This window comes from Bufo bufo, chromosome 7 (assembly GCF_905171765.1).
Source record: "Bufo bufo chromosome 7, aBufBuf1.1, whole genome shotgun sequence".
NCBI classification, from domain to species: domain Eukaryota; kingdom Metazoa; phylum Chordata; class Amphibia; order Anura; family Bufonidae; genus Bufo; species Bufo bufo.
Genome location: NC_053395.1, coordinates 214171545 through 214197619, shown reverse-complemented (window position 1 = coordinate 214197619; position 26075 = coordinate 214171545). Strand labels below are relative to the sequence as shown.

The following is a 26075-nucleotide window of genomic DNA, read 5'->3' as shown; positions in this document are numbered from 1 at the left end:
ATCCTTCTCACTATTGTTTTGTAACTTACAGAACATAGCTGGAAGTGTTGACATATGATTTAAGGGATGGGGGGGGGGGGGTGAGATATGCAAATATGATTTTTTTTCATATGACGCAATTTTTTCACAATCTTTTCATAAGTTCAAAAGAGGCTTTACTGTTGAGAACTTGGCATTTTAGTTACTATAGTAAGCACAGTTCTTTCTATTTGACCACTTTCCATCGCAGCACTGCCCATTTTACATTTATGTCTTTAACAACATAATCCTACGAATGAATAGGTCACTTTCTCCAACAAAATCAGCACACTCAGATTCCACTGCTGTCATTATTCCTACAATATCTGGCTACAAAGTATAATAGTATTGCTCCTCCCATGATACTCATTGGTCACAGGCAACTCTGTCTAAGAAAACTACATGGGTGGACAGCAAGGTTGGACTGGGGCACCAGAGGACTCTAATGCAACAGGAGCCAAAAGGTCCAGCAGAAGAAAAACTCTCTTGGAGCCCATTGCTTGGGTTGAATGACTACCAACCTATTAGATTATATACAGATTTCTGGTGCAATTAAAACGGATTTTATACATATTCTGTATGGATTGGGGAGGAGACCCTCAGAACAATTCCCTCTGGTAGGTATATGGACCAGCAGTCCTGCAGTAGTCGACAGGTCAGTTCCTCTCACAAGATCAGCATACTCTTCTCTTGCTGCCGACATCTTTCCTTTGATTTGCAGAAGGATCATAACAATGATGCCACTACCCACTTCATGACCCTGTCCCAGTTCTTGTTGACATAATCACACGAGGATCCTGGTCACTGCTTTACACAATATCAGCACACTCTTCTCCTGCTGCTGTCACTTTTGTAACCTAATTGGTTTAGAGTAAGGATGAACAAATCGATTCTACTGGTTCAGGATTTGTTCCGAATTTCTTGAGCTCAACCTGTTTCGTGATATCACCCCTATCATAGGTAGGTCTTACCTTACCAACATAATACCATTAGTAGATAGGTCACAGACACTCACAAGACTGTCTTCCGCTCTTCTCCTGCTGCTGTCCGTTCCATGACCTGATTGGTTTTAGACTGTTCCAAACAGAGGCATAACTTAAGAGGTGTGACTGCTACCTTTGCACCTGCTTCGCCCTACTTCAGGATATCACCCCTGTCATAGGTAGATCTGACTTTACCAACAGAATCCCATGAGTAGATAGGTCACTTTCACCCACAAGATCAGCACACTCTTCTCCAGCTGCTACCGAATGTTCGATCTCCTGCCACCGCTACTGTCATGCTCAGCCCATACATGCTGCATAATACAGTATATCTGGCATACCTCAAGACCCTCATTTTATATAGCCATATAATATTACGACCCAGGATGAGGACACTTCTGCTGACGTATATCTCCAAGAGATGAAGTACAAAACCGATACAGCTCATCTTTCCGCTCTTCACTCCTATAAACCCTTAATTTACATACAATTAAGCTTGGACTTTTTCACGGTTCAGTTTGTTGTTTTTCTCTGTAATAATTACAGATTCACAGTTTGTAGAGTGAATTAAAGTGCAACAAAGGGGATGCAAGGCACCTCCATCGTACTGTGTAAGTGGTGGAAATGGCGCATGCTGGGTATGTATATCGAGGCACATGATGGGAGGATTTGTTCAGTACAACACTATCTAAAGTCCTGAAGAGACCTAAGACAAGTCTGTACAACCTGGAGAAGTAGTATAACGTAAAGCAGAGCTTCCTGTGACCACGTCTTACATGGACTTTACTACATGAGCTCAAGTGGTGGTCATCCAGTCTGTAAGACAAGAGACTGCTAGGATTCCTGAGGCACCACAACCTTCAGAGTGGCAAGAAGTTAAAAAATAAAATAAAAAAAAATGATACAAAGTTTAAGGGTTGGCCCAGACATTGGGCATTAATAGCATATCTCTAGGAAAGGGGTGGGCAGCATTTTTGTACAAAGTGCCAATTTAGGCTACTTTCACACTAGCGTTTTTGCTGGATCCGGCAGGGTTCAACAAAAACGCTTCCGTTACTGATAATACAACCATCTGCATGAACAGATCCGGTTGTATTATCTTTAACATGGCCAAGACGGATCCGTCATGAACTCCATTAGAAGTCAATGGGGGACGGGTCCGTTTTATATTGTGTCAGAGATAAACCCATCCGTCCCCATTGACTTGCATTGTGGGTCATGACGGATCCGTCTTTCTCCGCATCCCATGACGGAAATAAAACCGCAGCATGCTGCGGTTTGCTCTCCGGTATGGGAACGCAACCAAATGGAACAGAATGCATTTTGGAGCACTGGGTTCTGATCAGTTACGTTTTGTCCCCATTGACAATGAATGGGGACAAAACGGAAGCGTTTTTTTCCCGGTATTGAGACCCCATGAAGGATCTCAATACTGGAAAATATTAACGCTAGTGTGAAAGTAGCCTAAGGAAAAAAAAAACGTCAACACTGAAACGCTCAGTGCCGTGCAACAAACTGTAGGTGACATAAAGCAGGTATTTCCTAGCTACATCCCAAAATTCCCGGCAACACTGCCCCAACGTGCACGGTTTAAAGAGGTTTCCAAATTTTTTTTTTTAAATTGCATTCCGGCAAATATATGGATGATACAGCATGTCATTGCTCTTCTGAATTCACCTAAGGGACCAGTATATGGGAGACCGCACCATGCCAAGCATACACTTACTGACAGTTTTAACCGGATGACGGCTGCCCTCCCCCACCACTGTCCGCCATACACTGGTGTCCCCCCACAACAATAACAATCAGAGCTCACCCCCATGCACCACTCACATCCAGATCTCCCACCCCTCCCTACACACATACAAAGAGTAATTATATTCATGCTTGCCATTCCTCTTGTAACGTGCCGGGGATCCCGCGGGGAACCCCCGAGACGTCAGGCAAGGCAGGACACGGGCAAAACAGGCTACTGAACATGGAAACATTAATGCAAGGTAACAGAAGCACATGACAATGACAGACGTGCCGCAGAGTACTGTACAGATCAGCGGGTGAAAACCCACTGTGCTACTGACGGTAAGTACCCAGAAGAGGTGTGACTAACTAAGCAGCTACCTGGACTTCACTAGGGCCCCTGATGGTGGGGATAGACTTTGCCGTTAGGGTAGCTGCCAGGTGCCACTCCAGAGCCACACCCGTACAGTAGCAACCGGTCAGGAGGACCAGGAGATACCTACTGACAGTACAAAAAGTGACCAGGCATGAACGGAATCCAGGCAAAGACAGGACAGAGCCAGAAGCAGTTACCTGCGCCGCAAGCAGTGGGAGCTAAGCAGCCCCAGGCAGAGCTCCACAAGGATGGTGATTCCCCCTCCGGGGAAGCCAGGAACCCACTTCCACAGGCAGACGGACATACAGAACAAAGGCAGAAACTGAATAACGGACGCAGTTACGCACTGCTAGGATGAAACATGGACAAGACATAGGACATGGACAGAAAATGACAAGGACAGAACATGGCATACAAACAGAACAAAAACAACAATGCAGAGCAAGGCAGAACCACACCAAAGTATGGCAGACAGAACCCCAAGGATCAGCAGCAAGGGGCATAACAAGACATAGCAAGGAACAGACTCACAGAACAGAACCAGGAAGACTGACCCAGAAACACGGATCACAGGGCGATAAACCCGCCCAACGAGTGCACCTGTGAGGAACACACCCACAGAGCAACTCAGGGGAATTAACCCTTACAGGTCAGGGAACCGGAACACAGCACAAGGCTGCAGTACCGGGCGTTGCCTATGGTAACCAGGAACACCGAAACAGAATACTAGAACAGACACAGATACAGTTAAAGGTGTACACACGTACGTGGACAGGGGACACACTAGCGACAGCGCAGCCAGAACGCAGCCCCTAGCAACCAGCCTGCACAGGATTTCGGCCTGCAGCCAGTACTCAAGGGGCCTGCAGCCAGCCTGCACAGACAACACACTTCGCTGTGAACCGCACCGTGTCACCTCTCCACCCCCCACCCCCACTCCAAAGTTGTCAGAAAGTTGGTTCTCTATCTCCCCAACATTCACTTTCAGGCCCGCCACTTTCTGCATCCGCTAAAATAGTCCGAAAGTTGGTTTCCCATGATATGAAGCCTTCAGCAATCATGTACAGGCTCACCATCCTCCTGTCACCCCCAAACTAATTACAAAACTAGTTCCTCATCGTCCCCCCCACCGATCACATGCAAGCTCACCATCCCTTACACCAACCTCCCCCCACCCATCCAAGTAGTCAGAAGGCTTGTTTCCCATCCCCCTAGCAATCACTTCCAGGATCGCCACTCTGCCCATCTCTCAAAGCAGTCAGAAAGCTGCTTTCTCATCATAATCTGCCTCCATCACCAGCAATATCGTTCAGGCTAACCATCCTCCCACCACCCCCCAAACTAGTCACATAACTAGTTCCCCATCGTCTCCCCCCAGCAATCACATGCAGGCTCACCAAATACCCAGTCTACCACCCAAAGTGGTCAGGAAGCTTGTTCTCCATTCCCCCAGCAATCGCTTTCAGGCTCGCCACTTCCCCCATCCCCCAAATTACTCACAAATATAGTTCCCCATTGTCCTCCCCAGTGACCACATGTAGGGTCACCATCCCCTCCACCCCCCAAAAGTAGTCAGAAAGCTTGCTTCCCATCATCTTTCTAGCAATCAATTGTGGTCAACGTCCCATTCAACCTCCAAAGTGGTCAGAGAGTGGGCTTCCCATTTTCCAACCATCTCCCTCCCAGCAATTACATGGAGGCTCACCATCCGCCCCCAACCCCCAATCTGGTCACAGTGCTCTGTCCACATCCGTAGTTCCGTTCCGCGGGCCTGCAAAAAAAGATAGCGCATGTCCTATTCTTTTCCGCTATTGCAGACAAGAATAAGCATTTCTATCATAATGGCGGCCATGTGCGGCCCATAAATCGCGGAACGCACACGGGCCGGTATCCGTGTTGCATGGATCTGCAATTTGCGGGCCGCAAAACACTACAGTCATGTGAATGAGCCCTAATAAAAGATACAGCACGGCGGTGGGGCTAACAACAAATGGCGGCAAGACTGATAAGTCTTGCTGACATTTGCCGACCGCTGGCGTGCCCGCAGAACATGGCCTGCTTGCCATCTGTGGCACAAATGCTGCAGGTTGCCAGCTCTTGTGCTAGTATATGACATCGCTGTCAGATAGGTATGAGTCTAACCTCTGTGACTCGCTCCTATCTCCAGAAAGGGGCCCTCGAAGTAAACACAGAGTATCTGCGCATGTGCCGCCACCCTCTGTTCACCGCTATGGAAGTTCTGAAAATAGCCAAGTGCCGATTCGGCTATTTCTGGCAGTCTCATAGTGATAAATGGAGCGGTGGCCGCCATTGCTCCCAGTGCTCTCCATTCACCGCTATGAGACTTCCCGAAAACAGCCAAGCGCGTTTGCTCAGCTATTTTAGGAACTTTTATAGCGCTTAATGGAGAGCACCAGTGCAGTTACTTTGGGGGCTCGTTCTGGAGATAGCAGCGTGCGCCAGAGGTGGGACCTGCACCTGCGTAACATTGATGGCAAATCCTAGCGATATCCCATCAATGTCTGAGATGACCCAACCCCTGAAATTAGGGTGTATGGTCACCTGTAGCTACAGTATAGTCAATAAAATTCCTCTAAACTGGGATTAACGAGCAGCTTTTCAGCAGGATCAACCCTATTAAACCAGATATACTGCATGGTAGGGCCCGGTAGTGGCTCATGTGACAGATGCTGCTGTACAGCCCCAGACTTAAAGGTTAATGACAACTTTGGATTCATTTTTTTTTTTAATGATTGCATTTTACACATTTTGAGCTAAAAATCAATTCTTTCATTGGTCTTTATTAAAAAATTTCAACAGTTTTTCTTCTACAGCCTTCACTTTCAGTGCATCTGCAGAGCATTTCTTTCTGCTTTACACTGAATCCGACAGGGAGCCGCTCTGTTGGCTGGATCTGTAGACCTTGTCTCTGATCTCCTGACATAAATACTCACTAGAGCCAAATTCTTCTCAGCTGATAAGACTGTACAGTAGCTATAATGAGTCTATGAGCTGTCAGGAGATCAGAGATAAGGGCTACAGATCCAGCTGACAGAGCAGCTCCCCGATAGATTCAGAATAAAGCAAAAAGAAATGCTCTGCAGGTACACTGAAAGGCCGTAGAAGAAAAGCTGTTGAAAATTTCTAATAAAGACCAATGAGAAAAAATGATTTTCCGCCAACAATGAGTGAAATAGAAATGCTAAAAAAAAAAAAAAATTGTCCCCAAAGGTGCGCACAGCCCGTTTAATCTGACATACACCTAATTAACATAGCTAACCACACCCATTTTACACAATTTTATGTAAGAAATGGCATCCACCTTTTTCATGGTGGAATTCAGGCAATTTATCAACAGCTTTAGGCCTCTTTCACACAACCGTTTTTTTTTTTTCCGTTTTGCGGGCCGTTTCCGGAATGCATACGGAATGTACTCCGTATGCATTCCGTTTCCGTATTTCCATTTTTCCGTTCCGTTGAAAGATAGAACATGTCCTATATTTGGCTGCAAATCACGTTCCGTGGCTCCATTAAAGTCTATGGGTCCGCAAAAAAAACGGAATGCATACGGAAATGCATCCGTATGTCTTCCGTATCCGTTCCGTTTTTTGCGGAACCATCTATTTAAAATGTTATGCCCAGCCCAATTTTTTCTATGAAATTACTGTATACTGTATATGGCATACGGAAAAACGGAAACGGAAACAAAAAACGGAACAACGGATCCGTTTAAAACGGACCGCAAAACACTGAAAAAGCTATACTGTCGTGTGAAAGAGGCCTTACACAAATTTTTTGCAGCAAAAAAAGTTGCGCTATAATTTATGCCTTTTTTTTGCCTGTAACAGAAATTAACATGCAAATTATATATTTCAATTTCTGATATAACCGCCAAAGATGAGTAAAATGTATCTTTGTTTCTTAAAAATGTTCTTGTTTTGTGGCATTTTTTTCAAACTGTGTACTTTAGTACATGCATTTTTGTTTGGCTTTCTTTTTTACAAATACTGTGTTTTAGACAGTACATGCATTTTATGGAATTTGTGAGGTGTTTTGTGACTTTTTTTTGCAAATAGTATAGAACATGCATTGTTTTCAATGTTTTTCTGGCATTTTTGTGGCTATTTTTTTGAATAGTGGCCCAGAATTACTATTGTGTCTCTTCCAAAAATCTGTCTAAGAAGTGGCACAAATTAGTGCAATTTGGTACATCTAGTGGGACACATTTACTGATGGATTTGTAACACTTTTAGACGTAAAAAGTGTCGCAGGTTCCCTTTTCTGTCCGGCCATGTGACGGTATTTTGTCGCATGGCCTGTTTTGCACTGTGTAAACCAGTTGGGTGTGATATCGGCAGGGTGGGGGGCGTGATTTCTATCCGTGTCCGTTTCCGTTTGTTTGCGAACAATTTATTTCAATGGGTCCGCAAAAAATAAAATGAAGTTACTCCGTGTGCATTCTGTGTCCGTATGTCCGTTCCGCAAAAAAATAGAATACGTCCTATTATTGTCCGCATTACAGACAAGGATAGGACTGTTCTATTAGGGGCCAGATGTTCAGTTTCCGCAAAATACGGAAATCACACGGACGTCATCCGTAATTTTTGCGGATCCGTTTTTTGCAGACTGCAAAATACATACAGTCGTGTGCATGAGCCCTTACTGACATTTGCCCCTGGAAACACGGGCTGGCCTACTTTTTACCCCAGGCGCACGGACTACCACAGACGCGCCTAATTTCTGACAAGGTGCACACCTCATCATAAATTAGACGATCTAGCGGCAGCGCAGAGGGGGAAACTAAGACCGACATAAAAAGCCATTCTTAGTAAATGAGCCCCAGTGTTTCTACTCTTTTTTCCGACATGAAAAACAAGGGATGAGGCTTAGTGGAAAAGGGGCAGACTTAACGTGCGCCATTGTGCACCACAATTCTGGTGTCAAGATCTGTCTCTAAAGTAACTTTCACACTAGCGTTTTTTGCTGGATCTGGTAGGGTTCAGTAAAAACGCTTCCGTTACTGATAATCGCAAAATGGCTCACCTTAGGCTCTACCCCCCATCTGTCAAAGCTCTGCCCTTTCATATGAGCCCTACCCAATGTTGAGCATGTTGGCCAAGGGCTCATGCACACGACCGTATCTATTTCACGGTCCTTAAAAAACGGATCCGCAAAAAATACGGATGATATCCGTGTGCATTCCGTATTTTGCAGAATGGAACGGTGGGCCCCTAATAGAACAGTCTTATCCTTGTCCGTAATGCGGACAATAATAGGACATGTTTTATTTATTTTCAGAACGGACATACGGAAACGGAATGAACGCGGAGTAACTTCCGTTTTTTTGCGCACCTATTGAAATGAATGGTTCTGCATATGGTCCGCAAAAAAAATAGAACGGACACGGAAAGAAAACACATTCGTGTGCATGAGCCCTAAAGGGTAGACCTATCAATCTGTGCCAAAATCTGCCAAAATTATAATTCATACAGTTTGCGCCAAATTTATCACATATTAACATCAGTATTTACGCCATAAGGAAGGATTTGCGGCAAAATAGAAATCTGCTGAGATAAAGTGGGCGTGGTTAGTAAAGCGGCTTTAGGACCGTCACATTCATGAATGTGTTCCATAGAAAAGGCGCAAATATAGGCGATGATGTAAGCATACCCAGAGAGCGTAAACTCGTGAAAAATTACACGCAGTATTTGAAATTGCTACTTTTTGCTAACAAAGAGCTGGACAGATTCAGTACTTCCTGCTCTTCTTCTACAAACCGGTGTAAAAACTGTTGGAAAATGTTGGAATTCCCATCAAAATGTCGCAAATCTGCGCGATGGGGGTGGATTTATCATCTTTCTTGCACCAACAAAGTGGTTTTAAAAAGTCACAAGCTGTGTTTATGAGTGAGTTTTAAATGCGACTTTTTGAAAAAAAATAAAAAAAGTCGCAAGTGCCTCTTTTTACACCGCCCTCGGCACTTTTTCTGGCATAAAAAACATTGGATGTCTACGGCACAAGCAAATGAGCCCCCCCCCCCCCAAAAAAAAACAAACATTCCAGCCAGAGCATGGACCCAAAAAACGCACTGCAAGTGAAGAGAAAAAACACAAAAAAAAAACATATTTGTCCCAAGTTTCAGAATTCAGAAAAATCTGGAAGAGTTTTTTTTTTTTTAAACTAAAAATTGCTGTGAAAAATGGTTAAAACAAAACAAACAGGAAAAATGCATAAAAAACAATGTGTGAACCCGGCCTAACCTTGTTCTGCTTCTGGGTCAAAGTGCTGGATTATCGGATGCCAGATTATGGGAATTTCCCTATTTAGAGAGGTTTTTTCTCATTTAGAGAGGTTTTTTCTCAGCGCCTGAAACTCTGCAGAGTATAATCGCTCTATGTGACATATACACCACCGCAAGTCTTTTTTTATCATTTCCATCCCCCAAAGCTACGGAGAACATGTGCATCTCAGTCTTCTGTTCATCAAGCGGCAAAGAAAAGCCCCTCCAGTGCAATGTGGGGACGGTAAACAGGACGCCATTGTCCGCCAATCTGCCAGTTCTGAAAGAACTGTTCCTCTTATCGCCGGACTGCAGTTCTCTAATTCATTGTCCCCCCCCATTACACTGCGAGCACAATCCAGAGGCGGATTAATATTTGACACACGAGTTCTCGGGAACTAATCAATCAACTCATGTAGTCGGAGGAGAAATCGCCTCTTTAAGAGGGTGTTTAATCTCTTCAAGGTTCCCTTCATTTATTTATTACATTTTTTTTACACCGGTTTAGGTAAAGTGCGGCTGCGGCAGAAGATGCAGGACGGAGAAGAAGGGAAAAGTTTTACAATGTCTGGATGTCAAGATGTTCCCGACACCCGGGCGGCTCTCGTGCAGATCCAATCCACTATCAGCCAACACCGCAGACTATTACATGTGTAACACCCAGACCCAGGGGGCCAAAGGGGCCACAAACACCCAGTCTACAGGTGCTATGGGAGGAGATAGATAGATAGATAGATAGATAGATAGATAGATAGATAGATAGATAGATAGATAATAGATAATAGATAGATAATAGATAGATAGATAGATAATAGATATGAGATCGATGATGGATGGATAGATAATAGATAGATAGATAGATAGATAGAAGATAGATAATAGATAGATAGATAGATATAAGATAGATAATAGATAGATAGATAATAGATAGATAGATAGATAGATAGATAGATAGATAGATAGATAGATAATAGATAGATAGATAGATAGATAGATAGATAGGAGATGAATATATTTTTGGGGGCTTTTACGTTTCCAGTCTATATTTTGACCTCCGTTAAGCTGCTCTCACACATCAGGTATATGTTGGCCTCCTCCCTCCCTAAGGGTTCAGTTGACAACTATCTAATGTATATGACCAGCTATACTGCAGAAGATGTGGATAAATCAACAGGTGACTGGCTCTATAAAGCATAGTTCATGATCCTCTCCCTCTATCTGTACCATCATGTGGGGGAGACATTATGTAGGGTGGACATTATGTAGGGTGGACATTATGTAGGGTAGACATCATGTAGGATGGACATTATGTATGGTGGACATTATGTAGGGTGGACATTATGTAGGGTAGACATCATGTAGGGTGGACATTATGTAGGGTGGACATTATGTAGGGTAGACATCATGTAGGGTGGACATTATGTAGGGTGGACATTATGTAGGGTGGACATTATGTAGGGTAGACATCATGTAGGGTAGAGATTATGTAGGGTGGACATTATGTAGGGTAGACATCATGTAGGGTAGAGATTATGTAGGGTGGACATTATGTAGGGTAGACATTATGTAGGGTGGACATTATGTAGGGTGGACATTATGTAGGGTAGACATCATGTAGGGTGGACATTATGTAGGGTGGACATTATGTAGGGTGGACATTATGTAGGGTAGACATCATGTAGGGTGGACATTATGTAGGGTGGACATTATGTAGGGTGGACATTATGTAGGGTAGACATCATGTAGGGTGGACATTATGTAGGGTGGACATTATGTAGGGTAGACATCATGTAGGGTGGACATTATGTAGGGTGGACATTATGTAGGGTGGACATTATGTAGGGTAGACATCATGTAGGGTAGAGATTATGTAGGGTGGACATTATGTAGGGTAGACATCATGTAGGGTAGAGATTATGTAGGGTGGACATTATGTAGGGTAGACATTATGTAGGGTGGACATTATGTAGGGTGGACATTATGTAGGGTAGACATCATGTAGGGTGGACATTATGTAGGGTGGACATTATGTAGGGTGGACATTATGTAGGGTAGACATCATGTAGGGTAGAGATTATGTAGGGTGGACATTATGTAGGGTAGACATCATGTAGGGTGGACATTATGTAGGGTGGACATTATGTAGGGTAGACATCATGTAGGGTGGACATTATGTAGGGTGGACATTATGTAGGGTGGACATTATGTAGGGTAGACATCATGTAGAGTAGAGATTTTGTAGGGTGGACATTATGTAGGGTAGACATCATGTAGGATGGACATTATGTATGGTGGACATTATGTAGGGTGGACATTATGTAGGGTGGACATTATGTAGGGTGGACATTATGTAGGGTAGACATCATGTAGGGTGGACATTATGTAGGGTAGACATCATGTAGGGTGGACATTATGTAGGGTGGACATTATGTAGGGTAGACATCATGTAGGGTGGACATAATGTAGGGTGGACATTATGTAGGGTGGACATTATGTATGGTAGACATCATGTAGGGTAGACATTATGTAGGGTGGACATTATGTAGGGTGGACATCATGTAGGGTGGACATTATGTAGGGTGGACATTATGTAGGGTAGACCGAGGAGCCTAAAGACCTAAACACACTCTGGCAAGAGAGAAGTATTTCAGCTTGCTGGGGGTGGGGGGGGGGGGGGGGCATCAACACGCCATTCTACCTTGGCTAGGGAACTGAGATACTGGGCAGGGGCAACAAGATGAAATCTTTGCCCAAGGTGATGGAAGCCCAGGCTGTGACTGAAAATGCCCTAATATTACCATGTAGTAATAATAATCAGAATAGAACAGACTGTTGCGTATAATCACACCGATACATATAGATGTAGCAGAGCTGAATTTGTCATTAACGTTTTAGGCCTACACTGGTTATATATTTGGATACCCATGCCAGATTGGGATATGACCAAATAACAAATTTGGCTCTGCTGCACATGCTATAACCATATAGTTGATGACCTTTAAATTCCACTAAGCTATATATCTGCTGCTAATACAACCGCTATCTGTCACCGCCGCAACAACTGGACTCCCTGTGGTTCTACTGAACTGAGATTAGGCCACGTGGTAAGGTTGGGCCAGCAGAACCACGGGAGGGGGGGGGGGGGAGTTATATGGACGTTATATGACACCAGTCTGCAGGGGGTATTATAGGCCTGGCCTGATTATCTATCTCATATCTATCTATCATCTATCCCATATCTATCTATCTATCTATCTATCTATTATCTATCTATCTATCTCCTATCTATCTATCTATCTATCTATCTATTATCTATCTATCTATCTATCTATCTATCCAACAACTCTCTCTGTCTGTCTTTCTATATTTACTATTGATATACGTTTTAAACATAAGGTGATAAAACACTACAAATAGTAGATAATAGATAGATATAGATATTGGGCACAAAGATCATATAAATAACTTAGGAAATCTGTAATAAAACATAATAATCAAATGAACCCCTTATAACTAGATAGATAGATGATAGATAGATATGAGATAGATAGATAATAGATAGATAGATAGATAGATAGATAGATAGATAGATAGATAGATAGATAGATAGATAGATAGATATGAGATAGATAGATAATAGATAGATAGATAGATAGATAGATAGATAGATAGATAGATAGATATGAGATAATAGACAGATTATTTCAAGTTGATGTCCTAAACATATAATATGGATGTAATATGACAGTATCTTTAGATTCCTTTCTCGGTGACTCTGTACTTTGTATCTCCTTCCTACCGAACTCCAGAGAACAGACGAGCAACAATTCAAAAAGAAATATCAGTCGTTTCAGGAACTTCAATGACACCGTGAAGAAACCTCCCTGCTGCACAATAAGGCAACGCAGAGCGGCGGCGACAACCGGTAACACACACACCTTGTGAGCGAGATACGTGCCGAATACAGACATGAAATATTTATCAGGAGCAGGAGCTGCCCCAGGTCAGGGGTGCTGGCTCTACAACTAGACTTCATGTGCTATATACAGATGTAGCAGAGCTGAAATTGTTCTACAGTGGTTATTCTTAAAGAAATTCATTAAGAAATGTGGTAAGTCTATCTAATATCTATCTATCTATCTATCTATCTATCTATCTATCTATCTATCTATATATCAATCTATCTATCTATCTATCTATCTATCTATCTCCTATCTATCTATCTATCTATCTATATATCAATCTATGTTTTTCTCCGTCCATCCATTGTCTGTTAGTTTTCTGTGGACTTACCAGATGAAGGAGACACTTGACCAGGAGAAGAGAGAAGAGATGTAGTTCCATCTTGGTGTTTCAGGAGTCTGGGAGATTAGTTCATGAGCTTGTGTCTTTACATTGAGTAGTCTGGGAATGTCCTGTGAACGTCCTAAGGACAAGAAGAACCGTATTTTACCGAGCAATCAACATGCAGATGTAGCGGAGCTGACTTTGTCATCTGTTTTACATAGTGTAGGACTCCGGGTAAACTGACAGCTCTTAGTCACAATAGCTCATGCATCAATGAGTTCAGTGACACAGTCAACTCTGCTACATCTATAACAGGGATTGATGCTGAGTATAGTCATTACCTTTATCTCAGACGGTGACCCCAGGACGGTTCATTCCTCTTTCTAGGTCCCATGCAGAACTTAAAGGCATAGTGTTCTCCTAGCTTCAGAGAATAAAATATGCAGGGCACCCAAAGGAGATGTAGTGTTGGTTCTGCCAACTTTGCCAGGTATTGTGCCCTAAGTAAACAGGTGCATTGTAAGTTGGGCTGCCGCTGTCTTGTGGGCGAATTCCAGGTTGTCAGCTGCAGCCAGGCTCATCTCCGTGCTAGCATCCCCATGTAAGCAGCTGTATGACAGCAGTGCACAGCAGTATCCAGCTCTCAGTGCTACATCAGGGGCTGGGCACACCTCCAAGCATGTCACTGGCAGCCCTTACCCACCGCACCGCGCCTGCCAGTGCCACTATCTCCAATGGATCCAGAGTATCCTGCATCCACAGCTCTGCTCAGCCTGGACTGCTGCTCTCACATCCCAGCCCTCACTTTTAATTCATCTCCCAGTCCATTGTGGAGTCTGCTGATTACCTGGCACGTGTCGGCTGCGGTCCTGAGCCCGGTCCTGCTGGCAGCGCTCTGATTGGACACGTCCCTCGCCCCTGCCTGGGACTGAGCCGCCATTCAGATGGATTCCAGCTTCTTGTTAGAAAGAGAAAAATAAGTCAATGGAAGATTGTGTGAAAAATGTGCAGGAAAAAGAGAAGGAACTGGAGGAAAACATAGAAACATTTCTATCTAATGTCTGTCTATTGTCTATTATCTATTTATTATCTATTATCTATTATCTATCTATCTATCTCATAATTATTATCTATTATCTATCTATTTATTAATCTCATATCTATTATTATTATTAACAATATATATTACTCTAGCTATCTCATTATCTATTCTTTCTGTCTTTCTTTCTTTCTTCTAATATCTATATTTCAGTGATTTGCCTTATATGTTTCTTTCAAATCTATCTATCTAATGTCTGTCTATTATCTATCTATCTATCTAATATCTATTATCTATCTATCTATCTATCTAATATCTATTATCTATCTATCTATCTATCTATCTCATATCTATCTATCTATCTATCTATCTATCTATCTATCTATCTATCTTCTATCTATCTATCTATCTATCTATCTATCTATCTATCTCATATCTATCTATTATCTATCTATCTATCTATTATCTATCTATTATCTATCTATCTATCTATCTATCTATCTATCTATCTATCTATCTATCTATTATCTATCATCTATCTATCTATCTATCTATCCATCTATCTATTATCTATCTAGAAAGCGAAAGAAGGCAGCACTCCAAATAAACTTGAAAAAAGTGGACGGTTTATTCACTCATTCAGCGACGTTTCAGCTCTCCCAGCTGGAAAAAGGCTCCATTGGGAGAGCTGAAACGTCGCTGAATGAGTGAATAAACCGTCCACTTTTTTCAAGTTTATTTGGAGTGCTGCCTTCTTTCGCTTTCTATACAATTTGGGATCTTGGTCGCAGGTCCCCAGGAGGATTGTTTTACACCCGGTGAATTGTGTGCTGCTTTTTTTCTTTTTTATTTCTATCTATCTATCTATCTATCTATCTATCTATCTATCTATCTATCTATCTATCTATCTCATATCTATCTATCTATCTCATATCTATCTATCTATTTATCTATCTATCTATCATCTATCTATTATCTATCTATCTATCTCATATCTATCTATCTTTTATCTCATATCTATCTATCTATTTATCTATCTATCTATCATCTATCTATTTATCTATCTATCTATCTATCTATCCCATATCTATCTATTATCTATCTATCTAATATCTATCTATCATCTGTCTATCTATCTATTATCTATCTATCTAATATCTATCTATCTATCTCTTTATCTCACATCACAACCACACATAAACACATATGGGATAGACATCTTGTGACACAGTATTTCTAAATCATCAACACGCGGGAGAAGTAGATTCGCGGTGTCTCACCTCAGTGAATATAACGCCCACTGCCTCTCTCTCTTCCACCCCATTGGACGGGGACAAATGCTGCTTCTCCCCTGACCGCTCAGTTGCCGAGGCAACCGCCCGACATCCCACAAGAATTGTGCATGGGTCTCCTTAGAACAGGGCGCGTGCACTATGGTCTGAGGATGAGAGGTTGGGGATCTCTGCACCTGCACAGACTCTGTCCTATGATCAGCTAGTAAGGTTTGTGAACACAATGTGAAATGGCTGTGCCACCAATAAATGGTATTTTACTTCGTTATAATGGCGACCCCTGGTGTTTAATCTGTATAATAGTGTGTACGTCCACCTACTGAGCTGGTCGCACATGCTCAGTTCCATCCTACTCCTGCCACCAGCCATATTTACTGCAAGAAAATCAGTCGATTGCCGGGAAGGAAGGTATCCCTCCTGACATGTTGCTGAATGTAATACAGCCTTTAGTGTTCATAAATTCTGGATGGCGGATCCTTATCGATGACATCCATATGTGCTAATAGGCGATATAGAAGGTGGCGTCCTGATGAGACCATCCTTTACACTAGATACAGAATATTTTTGTAAAAGGCACATGGTTGAATGCTGAAGATGCTAGTTGTCTGCAGTATGTTTACACTTCAATTAATGCTAATGTGGAAGGATATATAGGGTCAGGGCTTGGATAGCTTCGCCTCTGACAAGTTCAGTAAGATTAGTAGCAATTTAAGAACACAAAAGGTGCAGGAGATGAGAGTACTGTAGGAGGAGATGAGTAGTGTAGGAGGAGATGAGAGTACTGTAGGAGGAGATGAGAACTGTAGGAGGAGATGAGTACTGTAGGAGGAGATGAGTAGTGTAGGAGGAGATGAGAGTACTGTAGGAGGAGATGAGAACTGTAGGAGGAGATGAGTACTGTAGGAGGAGATGAGTAGTGTAGGAGGAGATGAGAGTACTGTAGGAGGAGATGAGTACTGTAGGAGGAGATGAGTACTGTAGGAGGAGATGAGTACTGTAGGAGGAGATGAGTACTGTAGGAGGAGATGAGTACTGTAGGAGGAGATGAGTACTGTAGGAGGAGATGAGAACTGTAGGAGGAGATGAGTACTGTAGGAGGAGATGAGTACTGTAGGAGGAGATGAGTACTGTAGGAGGAGATGAGAACTGTAGCTTAATCTCCATCCGGAGCTGCCATCATTTACTTCTTATTCTATAAGCCTCCATGACTACATCAGTATATTCCCTGGGCTCTTTATCCTCGTCCCAAGGCATTCCACCACTGAGGTCAGTGAATGGCTGCAGCTGTGCAGGACAGATGTGATGTCACACTTCCGATCCATAGAGGATCAGAATGACCAGGGACTGGACCCTGAATGGGCAAGTGGCTTTTTATCCTAATGCTAAGCACTTTTGGGGGCATAACTAAAATCGCTTTGAGGTCGGAAAATGCCTTTAAAGTTGGCTGCGGCTAGTATTGAATCTGAAACTTATAGGGGTTTCTAGAATGTTCATATGGATGGCCTATCCTCAAGATTCACCATCAATATTTGATTGGCAGAAGTCCGACACCCTGCACCCTCACCAATCAGTGGTCAGAACTAGCTCTGGTGCTGGAAGTCGGCAACAGAACTACGCAGCGCCATCCATCGTGTAGTGGACAGACCTGGTTACTGCACCATTTCCTCCCATTATAGAGGTTTTCATTATAGTATTTTAGAAGTGATCAAAAGATCGCCTATTAAAGTCCCCTTATGGGACTATTATTTGGTTAAAAAAGTAAAGAAAAAGAACCATTTATTACATAAAAAAATGTGAAATATGTTTTTGTTTTTTTTTCCATTAAAAAAATGCTTTTCAATGGAAAAAGTTGCAAAAAAATTTTTTTCCCCAAGTTTGGTATCGCCATGTCTGTAACCGCCCGCATTATGCAAATATCCCACTACGGTGAACGTCGTGTTAAAAAACAACAACAAACAAAATGCCAAAATTGCTGCTTTTTTGCTTAGTTGCCACCAAAAAAGTAATAAAATGCAATCAAAAAGTGTTATGTACCCCAAAATTATAACAAAGAAAACTACAAGTTATCCTGCAAAAATCAAGCTCTCATACAGCTCTTTAGAAAAAAAAAGGGTCTTGGAAAATTTTTTTATGGGTCTTGGGATGCAAAAAGATTTACTTAGTTTTTTTTTTTTAAAAAGGGGTTTTATTGCACAAAAGTAGTAAAACCTAAAATAACTACATGTATTTGGCATCGCTGTAATTGTACTGACCCAGAGAATAAAGTTATTGTGCTACTTATGCTGAAAATTAGCGCTGCTGGTCACAAAGGGGATAATCTCATTGGTCTACAGGCCTTGTTTCGAAAATGCATCAGGCTTGTTTTGATGTTCTTTTGCAAACTTATGACGCAGAATTTTGTGGTGAGGACGCAGGAGAGGTTTACTTCTGATGACTCTTCCATGAAGGTCATATTCAAGTGTCGCTGAACAGTAGAACAATGTATCTCAAGAGATAAATTTTCCTGAAGGTCTTTTGCAGTCAAGCTGGGGTTCTGAGTTGCCTTTCGAGCAATCATACGGGCAGCTGTCTCTCAAATTTTTCTTGGTCTTCCAAACCTTCTCTCGACCTCCACTGTTCCTGGTAACTGCCATTTCTTAATTACATTTCAAACTGAGGAAATGGCAACCTGCTGTCTTCTTATAGCCTTCTCCTGCTTTGTGGACCTTAACCATTTTCAGAGTGTTAGGCAGCCGCTTAGAAGAACCCATGGCTGCTGTTTTTGGGACATGCTTAGTGTAGTCTGAGAATTTATAAAACTTTGAAATTTGCATCACCTGGCCTTTCCTAACTACGATTGTGAACAAGCCTTAACCCTAACAGGCTATTTAAGGTGTGAGACCTCGGTCAAAATTATTAGAGTGCTCAAATCTCCTTGTGTTCCCATAATTTTGCAACGTACAAAAATAATACACTGACATTACTTAAAATGTTGACCAGTGAGTTTTATCTTAAATTTTATGACTTTTGGAGATCACTTCATATTCTACTTGCGTAATTGTTCGCAGTAACAGTAATTTTGACCAGGGGTATGTATATATATATCTTAAAGGGGTATTCCGGTTACATTAAGTTATCCCTTATTCACAGGATAGGATATAATTATTAGATTGGTGGGGTCCTACCGCTGGGACCCACACCAATCACAAGAACAGGGGCCCCGTACCCCCTGCAGCCACCGGAAATGAAAGGAGTGGACAGTCATGCATGTGTGCTGCCGCTCCATTCATTTATATGGGAATTCCAGAGATAGCTGAACACAACTCCCATAGAAATGAATGTAGCGGCCATGCGCATGCCCGACCATCCGCTCCGTTCATTTCTGGGGCTGCAGGGGGTACGGGGCCCCCGTTCTTGTGATCGGTGGGGATCCCAGCAGTAGGACCCCCAACGATCTAATAATCCACAGGATAGTGGATAACTTAATGTAACCAGAATAACCCTATAATTATAACTAGAGATGAGCGAATTTCCGCTTATGAAATACGTTCACACTTCGTTTGTTGGTAAAAGGTGAATTGCGTCATGGATTCCGTTACCACGGACCATAACGCAAATCTATGATGGAATGCACATTCCGTTATTCATTCCGTCATAATAGAAGTCTATGGGCTGCAAAACGGATCCGTCCCATTTCCATTATGCAGGGGAGTCCTCTCCTGCATAACGGAAACGGGACGGATCCGTTATGCATTCCGTAGTCTTCTATTATGACGGAATGAATAACGGAATGCCTCTAAAGGCATTCCGTTGTGCATTCCGTCATAGAATTGCGTTATGGTCCGTGGTAACAGAATCCATAACGCAATTCTGCTTTTACCACCAACCGAAGCGTGAACAAATTTTAAAATATGAAATTCGCTCATCTCTAATTATAACTGTTATTGTAACTTACTAAAGCTGCATATAATTAGTACGAATGGTAGTCATACAGCATTAGTGTAATTCATAATCAGCACCTAATATTATTTCATTCGTTTAAGATCTGACAGTACTATTTCATAAATGAGACAATTATAATAAGTAACGAGTCGTCTAAAATGTTGCAAAACTTTCCGATTCTTCTGCTCATTGTTCATCTGTTCTTACTGCGCCATCTGGTGGAAATAAGACCGCACTACATGTAAAAAATTGTCGAAGATCAGACCACTTTCGTGAATGTGGACCATCTGTCTTCAGTCATTTTATATTAAAAACAATGGCTCACCAGTTTCAAGATCTCTTATAGTGTCAGTGAATGGAAAACAACTTATTTTCATTTTGAGGCTGAAAACCCACCCCGACCATGCCTTGCTCACAGAGTCCCACCAGTCACCTTATATTTTATAGCATATCTATGCAGATGAGAGACGTCGGTCCGGAGCCCATGACGGGACAGAGATTTGTGCTGCTGCTGCTGTGTTCGGCTCACAGAGGATTGTCTGAACTGATTACTTTAGCAAACCAAAGGGAAACATAGGGCAAGATCAGTAAATGGGCCCTTTGTCTTCCAGTGGTACATCGAAGATAGCCACCCTCATGTCTCTCTCACAATAATTGTCCATTTTTGTTGCAAAAATTGCTGTGACAGCCAATGCATCCACCAGAACTGTGTTTGGATTACAGAAGGGATTTTTCAATTGAACATCAAATCTGGGAATGTACCTTTTAAGGTGGCAGTGAGCCAGGGCTGGTGCAAGGATTTTTGCCACCCTAGGCAAAAGCAAATTTTGCCGCCCCCTTGACTCCGCCCATTGACCACGCCCTTTTACCCGCCCCTTTTTCTGCCACCTATTGCATGCAATATTTAACTATGGTCGTGTAACCTGTGCCAGTCTATGATCATGCACCCTGTGCCAGTCTGACTATGGTCGTGTACCCTGTGCCAGACTGACTATGGTCGTGTACCCTGTGCCAGTCTATGGTCTTGTACCCTGTGCCAGTCTGACTATGGTCGCGTACCCTGTGCCAGACTGACTATGGTCGTGTACCCTGTGCCAGTCTATGGTCTTGTACCCTGTGCCAGTCTGACTATGGTCGTGTACCCTGTGCCAGTCTATGATCATGTACCCTGTGCCAGTCTGACTATGGTCGTGTACCCTGTGCCAGTCTATGGTCTTGTACCCTGTGCCAGTCTGACTATGATCGCGTACCCTGTGCCAGTCTATGATCACGTACCCTGAGCCAGTCTGATCATGGTCATGTATATATAATATCCAGCCATTGTCTGCCACCTAGTACCATCCCAGTGATGCCAATCACTCTATGCTGTTCAGCAGGTTGGCACACCAAACATGAGCAGTGCCACCTATTCACTGCCAGGTGCCATTCAGCCACTGTCTGAAATCCTGTGCCACCAGGGCAACATAAAACAGTATGCTGCCTTGTGCCCTCTGCCAGTCTGGCACTGTCCTGCACCCTGTACCATTCATAGCCCTTTAGACAGTCTGTGCCACCTATTAGGCTCTATGTGCCACTGCTGGGCACCCTCTGCCAGTCAGAATCTATGGCCCCTAGTCAAGCAGCAGGTGTGCCCTGACCCCTGTACACAAGTGTGTGCCACCCTGCTGCTGCCAGTCACTGTCCCGCAGCCTCTGACACCCTAGTGCAGGTTGTCAGAGTGCGGTTGCCAGGGGTGCTCACCAGGTTCTGCTCCTCGCTATGCTCCAGGTCCACATTGCCTTGGCTCTTGCCAAGATCATGTGTCTTCGGTGCGTGATCCCGCGAGACCCACCTCGGGAGGTCACGGGTCTCACGGGATTCCGTGCAGGCTCGCACTCGCAGCGCATCCGGCCAGCAAGTACCCAAACAGGAATCAAGGAGATGATGTCAGATGGATTACAAGTAGGGGGCGGGGGCGCGGGCGGCGGCTGGGTGCTAGTGCTTGGGATTCGGACTCCAGAGTGCCGGCGCCCACAGGCAGAGTGCGCTCTACGTGGTGGCCTACTCTGCTTATGGGTGGCGCTGGCCCTGCAGCGAGCCCTCTTACCTACTGGGCCCATGTACAGCTGCACATATGTCGTCGCTCTAGCAAACCACCACCTTTGGCTTAGACAGAGAGGTCCTTAAAATCGAGGTGGTCCTACACCTCTGCCGATCAGCTGTATCATTGTAGCTCTGGTGCCAGAAGCAGGCACTGGAAGAGGACAGAGCTGGTTACTGCATTCACTTCAATGGGAGCAGCTCTGCGGTTACCAGCTTCGCCCACTACACAATGGTTGGAGATGTGCAGCTGCAGGTATGCGGTGTCGGACCCCTGCCGATCTGATGTTGATGGCCTATCAATCCTGGACAATCCCTGCGGCTGTTCTATAAATCTAGACTCTGCTCTCATTCAATTCTAGAAGAAATGTGAATATATCCTTCACAATGAAACATCGCCATCTAGTGGTGGAAATCAGATTGTCCTGCAAAATTGATTGACATTTTCTTTAACCCTTTCTGGACCTCACCCCGTACATGTACGGTGAAAGTCTGGTATTTTAAAAATGGAGCCCACTCGCGAGGAGGACTATAAAGAGAGTCTCCTAGGAGGAAATGGGGAAAACACATTTTAAAAATATAATTGCACCGTCATGTCTTAAAACAACCGTACTATTAATATATACATCTTTTTACAGCATATAAATAAATACAAATTTGAATAAAACGTGATCAAAAAGTCATACACGCTTCAAAATGGTATAAATAAAAATGCTCTGCAAAAAGACGAGCCCTCATACAGTTCTGTAGACATAACTATAATAAAGTTTTCGGGGAAGAATATAATGCAAAGAAAAGTTATTTTTTTTTTCAAAAGTTTTTATTTTATTTTTGGTATTAAAACACAAGAAAAACTATATAATCTGTAATCATCCGGACCCGGAGAAGGAAGGGCAGAGGTCAGTTTTACCACATGGGAAACACCACAAAAAACGAAACCCATAAAACCGTGGTGGACTTGCATTTTTTTTTTTTTTCATTTCCACCCCATTTGGAATTTTTCCCAGCTTTCCACTGCATTGTATGCAATATAAAATATTGACATTAGAAAGTAAAACTTGTACTGCAAAAACAAGCCCTCATACGGCTAAGTGAATGGAAAAATAAAAAAAAGTTATGGCTCCGGGAAGGCAGCGAGTATCTGAAAAGCAAAAGTTTGAACACTAAAAATATAAATAATACCAACCTACACAACCTCCTCATCCTGCCTGTTGCTGCCCCGTCTGACCTGCTGCATAGTGCCCCCCAAACATTCAGAAACACCGTAATAGTATCATAACTATATATAAAACTATGAGCCCCCAAAATAGTGCCAAAGGGAGCACCCCTGAAAACAAGCGTCAGACAGATAGTGCCCCATATTGTGCCCCATGTGGTAATAGTGCACCCCTTCATGGCCCATAAAGTAATAGTATCACCATTTGTACTCTACACTGTAAGGGCTCATGCACACGACCATTGTTGTTTTGCGGTCTGTTTTTCACGGATCCGTTCTTCCGTATCCGAGTTTTTTTCCCCTCTGATTTAAGTCCTCTTCCACAAAACATATCCGTATGGTTTCCGTATGTGATAGTTTTTTTGCGGATCGGAAACTATAGTAACTTATTAATCACCAAACACACGAGCAATATAGGCTGGGCCTAGCATTTCTACAGTATGGATCCGCAAAATACGGATGAAATACGGTTGTGCTCCGTGTGCGTTCCGTATTTTTTGCGGACCCATTGACTTGAATGGGGCCTCGGACTGTGATTTGCGGATAATAATAAGACATGCACTACTTTTTTGCGGAACGGAAATAAGGAAACAGAATGCACACAGAGTACCTTCTGTTGTTTTTGCGGACCCATTGAATTGAAAGGTTCCGCATACGGTCCGCAAAAAAAGCTGGAACGGAAGCGGAAAGAAAATACGTTTGTGTGCATGAGCCCTAATAGTGATTTTCTTAGTACTCTGAAATAGTAATAGTGCCCCATGTGGGCCCGCACAGTGAGTGCACCTCTTAGTGCCCCCATATAGTACTAATGTCCACCACTGGGTTCCCTACAAACAATTATGTGCCCTTTCTGCCCTAAAAAGGGGGAATTGTTATTAATACGTTCCCTTTCTGCTCTAAAAAGAAAAAAGTCATTGCAACCAACTTTGTGCCCCCACATAATAAAACATGGCCACCTTTAAACTTTTCGTCTGTTCCACTGAAATGAATGGCAAGCGCGGCCACCGCTCTATTCACTTCTATGGGGCTGACGGAAATAGCCGAGCCAGCGCTTGGCTATTTTCGGTACTACCATAGAAATGAATGCAGGCTGGCCGTGCTTGCGTGTTGCGTCTTCCTTCACTTTCCAGGCTCTGTAGGTGGAACCAGACATTGGGCGCATATCCTAGAGATGAAACAACCCCTTTAAGTGGATTTTCTCTTTAGTACGACATTACCACAGTTATACTCTCTATGCTGTGACATCGCTGTGTGCATCATCCCTCTGGCCTAGGGACATTGTTACAATGTATCAGTACAGGTTAATGTATCGGTCTGGAGTCCTGAGTGTTTAGTAAGGCTACTTTGACATCAGCGTTTTTGATGCATCCGGCCAGGTTCGTCTTTAACGCGGGGCAAAAGGGGCAGCTGCCCTGGGCGCATTTGCTCCTGGGGGGCCCAAGGCAGCTGCCTCTTGAGCCCCGCTGGCCACTGCAGGACCTTTCATGGGTCCATACTTTATTAACTAAGTAGCAGGACATGTAGGGCCTACATGGGGGATGTCCCTGCACTTACTATTATTCCTGGGCACCACTCCGTTGCACTGCTGTGGCCCCCGTTACATTCTCCCGCACTGTATGCTAAATAACAGCATCGGAACACCAGGGAGGAGACATCAGCTTTTCTCCCTGGGCGTTCCTTCTTCCTGGCTGTAGCGCTGTCCAATCGCAGCGCAGAAAGTCACAGTCAGGGAGAAGGTGAGGTTTTTTTTCTTCCTGGCTCTAGCGCTGTCCAATCGCAAGCTGAGAAAAGCTGATGTCTCCTCCCTGGTGTTCCGATGCTGTTACTTAGCATACAGTGCGGGAGAATGTAACGGGGGCCACAGCAGCGCAACGGAGTGGAGCCCAGAAATAATAGTAAGTGCAGGGACATACCCCATGTATGCCCTACATGTCCTGCTACTTAGTTAATAAAGTATGGACCCATGAATGCGGCAGCGGCACTTGTGCTCTCCCTCTTGCCCAGGGTCCAATCAATATTAAAGACGGCCCTGGATCCGGCAGGGCTTAGCAAAAACACTTCCGTTAGGATAATACAACAGTCTGCACCCGTTATGAACAGATCCAGTTGTATTATCTCTAAAATGACCAAGATGGATCCGTCACTAAATCCATTGTAAGTCAATGGGTGCTGGATCCGTTTTCTTTTGTGTCCGAGAAAAATGTTTTGCTCCGTATCCCATGACGCATTCAAAATCGCTAGTTGCAGCGCTTTTGGGTGCGTCATGGGAACGCAACGGAACGGAATGCATTCTGGTGCTCTCTGTTCCGTTCAGTTTTGTCCCCATTGACAATGAATGGGGACAAAACTAAAGCGTTTCCTCTGGTTTTCAGATCCTCTGCCGGATCTCAATACTGGAAAGGAAAAGCGCAGATGTGAAAGAAGCCTCAGCTGACTGTTGTAACAAAACTTCCCCAGTGAGAAGGTCTCTATCAATTTGCAGCTTCTGAATCTATATAAAAATGTTCTCATGTAGTGCTGTACTTACCATGGAGGTAGCCCACGCAACTACTATGGGGCCCGTGGTGAAAGGGGGCCCCATGCTGGACTCTAGAGTGAGCACAATGCTGACATTTTACAGTTTACATTGATTTCAATGGTAACTGTCTATATTTTTTTTTTTTTTTTAAATCATAAATTCAGAAATCTCACTGGGGCCCATACTGTTTTGCTCTGGGGCTCTATGGGATCTGTATGTGTTCAACTTCCCATTTTCTTACCAAATCTATTTTGTAGAGGAAAAACGCTAAATGTGTGACCAATTTTATGTTGAGAAAATGTGTTTTTTTGCGTCATCGCATCAATGTC

General features: G+C 43.4%; 1 protein-coding gene across 1 annotated transcript in view; it reads right to left on the bottom strand.

The window, feature by feature from the left end:
• NXPH2 (neurexophilin 2) overlaps positions 1 to 14177 on the bottom strand; it is a 93353-nt gene extending 79176 nt beyond the window's left edge. The window contains exons 1-2 of the mRNA XM_040440244.1: positions 14023 to 14177; positions 13688 to 13820 (exon numbers count right to left, since the gene is read on the bottom strand). Coding sequence (XP_040296178.1) covers positions 13688 to 13738 — 51 coding nt within the window. The 5' untranslated portion in view covers positions 13739 to 13820; positions 14023 to 14177. The remainder of the gene's footprint in view (positions 1 to 13687; positions 13821 to 14022) is intronic.
• Between the last annotated feature and the right edge of the window lie 11898 nt (positions 14178 to 26075).